At 48.5% G+C, this 7,887-nt stretch overlaps 2 protein-coding genes across 5 annotated transcripts in view; one reads left to right on the top strand and one right to left on the bottom strand.

The window, feature by feature from the left end:
* Positions 1-4,010, bottom strand: part of DNAI4 (dynein axonemal intermediate chain 4) — an 18,479-nt gene extending 14,469 nt beyond the window's left edge. Inside the window, exons 1-2 of the mRNA XM_050977505.1 lie at positions 3,907-4,010; positions 1,736-1,853 (exon numbers count right to left, since the gene is read on the bottom strand). Of these exons, the coding sequence (XP_050833462.1) occupies positions 1,736-1,853; positions 3,907-3,929 (141 nt within the window). The 5' untranslated portion in view covers positions 3,930-4,010. The remainder of the gene's footprint in view (positions 1-1,735; positions 1,854-3,906) is intronic.
* A 538-nt stretch (positions 4,011-4,548) lies between these two features.
* The window catches only part of MIER1 (MIER1 transcriptional regulator), a 38,986-nt gene continuing 35,647 nt past the window's right edge, over positions 4,549-7,887 (top strand). For 2 of the 4 annotated variants that reach the window (XR_007778029.1, XM_009088793.4), the window contains exon 1: positions 4,971-5,472. Coding sequence is in view for 1 of the 4 variants with exons in the window: in XM_009088793.4 (XP_009087041.1) it covers positions 5,464-5,472 (9 nt within the window). In the remaining 3 variants the exon portion in view is untranslated. Of the gene's footprint in view, positions 4,643-4,970; positions 5,473-6,072; positions 6,092-7,887 lie in introns of those variants that run through there. The other 2 variants (XM_050977140.1, XM_050977141.1) reach the window with 2 other exon arrangements.

The raw sequence follows: 7,887 nt of genomic DNA, 5'->3' as shown, positions 1-7,887 counted from the left end.
TGGCTCCACAGACGAGTTTGGGTTCTCCCACCTTCCCAACCCAACCATTCCAGGGTTTTTGGTTCTTCCCACAGGTGCGTTTGGTGCTTTTCCTACTTTCTCAAGGGTTCCCAACCGAACCATTCCAGGGCTCCATGGTTTTTCCTCAGGCAGATTTTGGGCTTTTCCCACTTTTCCCAAATGTGCCAAATCCAACCATTCCAGGGCCTTTTAGTTCTTCCTTCAAGTGGATTTGAGGCTCTTCCTACTTTTCCCAACCCAACTGTTCCAGGGTTTCTGAGATCCTTCCTGCAAGTGGATTTGGGGTTCTTCCCATCTTTCCCAGTCCAACCATTCCCGGGCCCTTTGGTTCTTCCTACAGACAGATTTTGGGCTTTTCCCACTTTCCCCAAGAGTGCCCAACCCAAGCATTCCAGGGTTTCTGAGATCCTTCCCACAGGTAGATTTGGAGCTGTTCCCACCTTTCCCAAGCATGTCCAACCCAACCATTCCAGGCCTTCTCACAGGTGGATTTTGTGCTCTTCCCATCTTTCCCAACCCAACCATTCCAGGCCTTCCCAGAGGTGGATTTGGAGCTCTTCCCACCTTTCCCAGGAGCACCCAACCCAACCATTTAAGTTCTTCCCACCTTTCCCAACCCAACCATTCCAGGGTTTCTGAGATCCTTCCCACATTTGGGGCTCTTCCTACTTTTCCCAAATGTGCAAAATCCAACTATTCCAGGGCTTTTAAGTTCTTCCTGCAGGTGGGTTTTGGGACTCTTCCCACTTTTCCCAACCAAACCATTCCAGGGTTTCTGAGATCCTTCCCGCATGTGGATTTGGGGCTCTTCCCACCTTTCCCAACACAACCATTCGAGGGCTCCATGATTCTTCCCACAGGTGGATTTGGGGCTCCTCCCAAGGGTGTCCAACCCAACCATTCCAGGCCTTCCCACCTTTCCCAACCCAACCATTCCAGGGCTTTCTGGTTCTTCCCACAGGCGGATTTGGGGCTCATCCAACCTTTCTCAAGGGCGTCCAGCCCAACCATTCCAGGGCTTTTTGGTTCTCCCCACCTTTCCCAACCCAACCATTCCAGGGCTTTTTGGCTCTCCCCACCTTTCCCAACCCAACCATTCCAGGGCTTTTTGGTTCTCCCCACCTTTCCCAACCCAACCATTCCAGGGCTTTTTGGTTCTCCCCACCTTTCCCAACCCAACCATTCCAGGGCTCTCTGGTTCTCCCCACCTTTTCCAACCCAACCATTCCAGGGCTTTGTGGTTCTCCCCACCTTTCCCAACCCAGCCATTCCAGGGCTTTTTGGTTCTCCCCACCTTTCCCAACCCAACCATTCCAGGGTTTTTTGGCTCTCCCCACCTTTCCCAACCCAGCCATTCCAGGGCTTTTTGGTTCTCCCCACCTTTCCCAACCCAACCATTCCAGGGCTTTTTGGTTCTCCCCACCTTTCCCAACCCAACCATTCCAGGGCTCTCTGGTTCTCCCCACCTTTTCCAACCCAACCATTCCAGGGCTTTTTGGTTCTCCCCACCTTTCCCAACCCAACCATTCCAGGGCTTTTTGGTTCTCCCCGCCTTTCCCAACCCAACCATTCCAGGGTTTTTTGGCTCTCCCCACCTTTCCCAACCCAACCATTCCAGGGCTTTTTGGTTCTCCCCACCTTTCCCAACCCAGCCATTCCAGCCCTTCCCCCAGGTGGGTTCTGGGCTCTCCCAGGTGCCCCTGGCCCACCTCACCTGCAGGGCTCCCTGGCTGCCCACGTGGGCCCCGCTCCGGGGGGCTTTTCCCAGGGAAGCCAAGGAAGCCGTGGAAGTTCTGCGGGAGCTCGGGGCCCTGCTGCCTCCTGGCCATGCCCTGGACACACCACGGGGAAATATTGCTAAATATCCAATGATTAACAGGCATTCCAAATTATTGAAACCATTTATAAGAAAGGACTTTTACCATTTCTTCTATAATACAACTTCTTTTTAAGAATTTTATTGTAATTACCAATTATTTTAAAGGATTTGAACAATTTTTAACCACTTCCAAGAAAGGATTTTTACCATTTCCTAAATATTATAATAGATTATATATTACCTAAGATTTTAAAGGATGGTAAACTATTTTTAAGAAAGGATTTTTGCCATTTCTTTAATATTAAATATTATATACAACCTAATACATTGCATATTACCTAATATTGTCAAGGATGTAAATCATTTCTAAGAAAGGATTTTTACAATTTCATAATATTATAATTGATTATATATTCCCTAATATTTTGAAGGATGTAAACCATTATAAGAAAGGATTTTTACCATTTCTTATATAATACTATTTCTTTTTAAGAATTATGTTATAATTACCAATTATTTTAAAGGATTTTAGCAATTTTTAAAAATTGAAAGGATTCTTATAATTTTAAAGGATGTAAACCATTTATAAGAAAGGATTTTTACCATTTCTTATATAATAAAACTTATTTTTAATAATTACTTCTATAAACCAATTATTTTAGAAGATTTGAACAATTTTGAACCATTTATAATAAAGGATGCTTATAATTGATGATATATTGCCAATTATTTTCAGGGATTCCAACCTCTTACAATAAAGGATTTTTACCATTTCTTATATATTACCAAATATTTTAAAGGATGGAAACTATTTATAAGAAAGGTTTTTTACCATTCCTTATATAACTTATTATTTGTTACCAATTATTTTAAAGAATTTTAACCATTTATAATAAAGGATTCTTATAATTGATCATATATGATCAATTATTTTAAGGGATTGTATCCTCTAATAGGAAAAGATTTTAACCATTTCTTATAGAATATTAATTATTATTTATTACTAATTATTTTAAAGGATTTCAACTATTTATTGCCATTTATAAGAAAGGATTCTTCCCATTTCTAATGTATTATAATTTACTATAAAATACCAATTATTTTGACCATTTAGCATAAAGGATTCTTATAATTAATTATATATTGCCAATTATTTTATTGATTATTTTCATAATCAATATAACAACATAATAAATAAAATATTTGTAACAATTTATTTCTCTTAAACTGTTGCATATTATGACACATTATAGGATGTACTTTCTTATGTATTATTATTTTTTATGTATTACCAATTGTTTTAAGGAATGTAAACAGTTTATAATAGAAGATTGTGGGATTTCAGCCACTTACTGATTGTAATTTATGATATATTATAATTTATTATATATTAATAATGATTTCAAAGAATTTTAAGCATTTTTAAGAAAGGAGTGCAGCAATTTATTAGAATTTATTGTGTATAATACTTAATTACATATTACCAATTCTTGTAAAGGATTTCGATCATTTATATTTATTTGTTATAACTTCTTATGCCTCATAATTCATCATAGAATGTAATTTATCATAGAATGTAATTTATGATATAATTTATCATATACTACAATATAATTTATTCTATACTACAGTTCATGATCTATTACCCATTAATTGAAATATGTAAACCGTTTATAATAAAGGCTTTTTACCATTGATTTATTATGACTTTTTATAGAATATAATGTATTACATATTATAATTCATTAAGTGCTACCCTTTGTTTTAAGGTAAACCATTTATAATTTATAATTAATATTTTTGTACACTTATGTAATTTATTAAATATCATTTAATATGACACTATATAATTTATTATGTATTACAATTTATGTATTACTAAGTATTTTAAGGGATGTAATCCATTTATACTAAAGGAACTTTTTCCATTCATTAATTATAATTACTGATGTGTTATCATTGGTTCTGTACTATAGTTTATCATCTATTCCCAGGCATTTTTAGGGCTGTAAAGATTTTTAATTCAAATAACATTGAAGCTTTAGGCCGGACCCGCTCTCACTCACCGCGGAGGCCGCGGCCCTTGCATGGCGTCGCGCCGTTACCGTGACAACGCCACCCAAGACGCGGCGCGACGATTGGCCGCCAGCAAGGGCGCCGCCGATTGGTCGGCGCGCGGCGCGCGGGCCGCGCTGTGCTCGCGGCCGCAGCCCCGGGCCGTCCCCGGCCCCGGTTCGGGTCCCGCCCCCGCCCCGTGTCGCCGAACCGGCGCTGCCCGCGCCCGCCGCGACACCGCCCCGCCGGCCGCTCGGCCCTCCCGCGGGGCTGCAGCGCCTCGCTCGCGGGGGAGTCACCCCTGAGTCAGCAAAGTCGCACCCGCCGGTTCTTTCGGCACCGCCCGCGGGGACCGTGTGAGGGTCGGGGATGCGGCTCCTCGGCGGAGGCGCCGGGCGCGCGTGAGCCGCGCGGCTCTGCAGGGCACGGCCGAGGCCGCGGTGTCCTCGCTGTGACACGGCCGCGATGCCCGACGGGCGCGCCGGGCGCTGCCCCGTGCCGGCCCGGGGACAGCGCTGAGCCGGGCAGGTGAGGCACCGGGGCTGCAGGGAGGACACGGTGAATGACCGCCGGCTCCGGATCTTTGTTCCGTTTATTCGGGGTGGTGTTTCGGGTGTTGTGTGTAACCTGGAGCTGTTATTGTGTCACCCAAGAGCCTCACGCCCAGCAAGAGCCCCCGTTCCCCGAGGACCCCCCCGTTTGCCTCACGGCCGATGAGACACCCCCCGCGCCTCTGCGGCTCCCCGCGTGAGTACGGCGGCCGCGGCTGGGCCGGAGCGGGGGGGAGAGGGGCGATGGTGCGGAGGCGGTGGCGGTGGCGGGCGGGGCCGGGGGCACGGGGCACTGGGGGCCGTGAGGGGCCGCGGCGAGCGGTAGCCTCAGCACCGAGCACCGGCCGGGGCGGGACCCGGGCATTGAATGAGACTGGAGGGGGCGCGGCCTGCGCGTGATTGGCAGGTGAGGGGCGCGGCCTGTTCATTGAGTGACACGTGAGGGGGCGTGGCTTGTGCCCAATGACATATATGGGCACGAGGGGCCGCGGCGGCCGCGCCTTGGCGGGTGGGGGCGTGGCCTTGCGTTTTGAGTGACAGGCGGGACCTGTGGAATCGTGACAGATGAGAGGGCGTGGCCTGTGCGTTGAGTGGCAGGCGGTGGGGAACGCTGCGCGGTTTGATTGACGCGTAAGGAGGTGGCCTTAGACTTTGAGTGACAGACGGGGCTTTGCCTGTGCGTTGCGTGACACACGAGGGCGTGGCCAATCACCAAGTGACAGGAAGGGGGCGTCTCCTCCGCCCTGACTGACAGACTGAACCAGCGCTATATGACATACGGGTAGGCGTGTCCTCCCGTTGACTGATAGGCGCGGTGGGCGTGGCCTCCCCTGACTGACAGCCGCCGCACGCGCCCTGCCCGCTTCCCGCGGTGCGCGGTGACGTCGTGCGTAACGTGGCCACGCCCCTCCCGCCCCGCCGCCGCTCCCGGTCCCGTCCCCGCTGCTCCCGCCGCTCCCACCGGGACCCGGCGGCGCTTCCCGGCGATGTGACCCTCTCCCGGGAATACCAGCGATCATGGCTGAGGTGAGAGCTGCGGGGGCCTGCCCGGGAACTTGTTGCGCGGCGCCGCAAGTTTGTTGCGGGGACCGGAGGCCCGCGGGCACCGGCGGTCCCGCCCGCTCCCCTCAGGGAGCCGCCCGCTCCCGTTCGGGGCCGTCCCGGGGGCTGAAGGCCCCTGAGAGGAGCGGGCGGGACCGAGCGCGGCGCCTCCCGGTTTTGGTAGGACCGCATATGCTAAACCATCGCTTTATTTCCTTTAAATACCTTTTTTGTAATCGTTAAAACAAAGGGGAATTGCTTAAAAGGTAGCCCGGGAGAGCTTTCCGGTGGGATTCCCAGGATTTGCGGGGAGTGGGGGGGGGTTTTTTGGGGATAATGGGAGTTGTGTTGTGGGACGTAATGTGATAATGATAGGGAAGTAATGGGGAAATGGGAAAAAAGCCTCTTTATCGCAGGGCTGGGTTGGTGGGGGTTGGATTTGCCCGTCCCTATAGGATCTGCTCTTTCCCTTTTAGGAGGGGAGTGAGGATTGATGAATGGATATTCCATGAAGTTTTCCTCGAATTCTGCCCCGATCCCAATCTCGGGGCTGTTTGCTGCTCCAGCAGTGTTGACAAATGCGTTGGAAATGAAAATTTGAAAAGTATGCTTTGGAAAAGTAAAATTTGTGGGACAGGTGTTGCTCCCAGGGCAAGCTGGAAGTGTCAAGATTAGATTTTACAGATGGAGCTTCTCCCCTTGAAATTCCTGAATATATGGGGTTTTCCCCTTAAATTACTTTCTCTTTTCCTTCCAAACCAAACCTTTAATGAAGCAGTCTTCCTGTTGTTGGGACAACACGTCCTGAGCTAATCTTAGAAGTTCTAAGAACCTGCCTGGGTGGTTTTGTATCTCCAGAGGGAATCACCGGTCTGATCCCAAAACCTGTGGGTTTTAAACCCATTTCTACAAAGCTGGGGAGACAGTGGTGCCTCTGCTGTGGGCATTGGAGTATTGGGGATGTTTGGCTGGAGTTTTTATCCATTTTTGCGTGAATTAACCCCAATATCCTGTGGCAGTCCCTCTGTGTCCTGTGGGGCTGAGCTGGGGTCACTTCCTACTCGCTGTCACAGCAGTGCCGGCCCCAGGGCAGGGAGGTCCCGCCGGGATGCGGAGCTGGCCACCTTTGGCTTTTCCCCTTGGGATGTTGCTCCTGTGGCTGAGGCCTCTGTTGGTCCCGGTACTGCACTCGGGGGTTTCATCTTGGCCTTTTTGGAGGTTCTGTTTGAGGAGAAGGGGCAGGGGCAGCGTTTGATCTGCCAGTGGATGAGTTCAGGAGCTGCAGCACCTCGAGTTCATCCCCAAGCAACTGTTGCATCTGCATGGGGAAACAGTAATAATTTTGAAAAAATTGATACTTGGAGTGATTTAAGGCCCTGGAAACAGTTTCCAGCTCAGTTTGTGTCCCTGCCCCTGGCAAAGAGCTGGAACTGGATGGTCTCTAGGGTTCCTTCCAGCCCAAACCACTCCAGGATTTCATGAATTTAGGAAATCCACAGGGAGCAGAGGGAATTCTCCTTAGCATGGCTTTTCCTCGTAGCTCTGGTGTCAGCCACTGGCCTGGAGGGACTGCAGATCCCCAAAGTGTGGATGGGAAGGTAGCAGACTGATGGTTCCTGCCCTCTTTGCCATCTTTTGTGCCAGTGTGCTGGGTGGTTGAGGCATGCACAGGAGCTCCTCCTGCCCTCAGAACCTTGTGCTGGATGTTCTGAGGGTGCACAGGAGCTCATCCTGCCCTCAGGAGCAATCCCAGAACCTTGTGCTGGATGTTCTGAGGGTGCACAGGAGCTCATCCTGCCCTCAGGAGCGATCCCAGAACCTTGTGCTGGATGTTCTGAGGGTGCACAGGAGCTCATCCTGCCCTCAGGAGCAATCCCAGAACCTTGTGTTGCAGAGGATCAGAGACAGGCACAGCCCTCCAAGCCCAGTGTGACTGGAACTTGTTGGGTTGCACAGGAAGGCCCTTCAGAAAGCAGGGCTGGAGGCCAGAAAGTGAAACTAAATTCACCAAAAGTGCTGCTTCACTTTTGCTGAAGTGATTTGAATACAGGACAGACAAAGGGGAAAAAAATTTTTGAATATATATTAAATTTGGGATTAATAACCTGTGTTAGGGATCTTTTTGCTTTTACGTGATTCCTCGTACTCCAACATGTCAGATGTTTGTTCCAGGCATAAACTGGAAAGAAAATATCTCTAATTTAAGATCAGCTGAAGCTTTGTGACTGTTACAGTATCCTGCATTAAGCTGCTTACAGGGTGATTTTGGTGGAGGGAATGCTGATACGCACAGATTTTCTCCAAAATAAGTATTTTAATGCCTCCTGAGAAGAAAAGGTTGGGGCTGAAAAGCTTGATTAGCAGCTGAAAGAGAATGGCTTTTGTTAATTCAGCCTGTAT

Source organism: Serinus canaria, chromosome 8, assembly GCF_022539315.1.
Source record: "Serinus canaria isolate serCan28SL12 chromosome 8, serCan2020, whole genome shotgun sequence".
Lineage (NCBI taxonomy): Eukaryota > Metazoa > Chordata > Aves > Passeriformes > Fringillidae > Serinus > Serinus canaria.
Note: the sequence above shows the minus strand (reverse complement) of the source record. Positions and strands in the feature narration are given on the sequence as shown.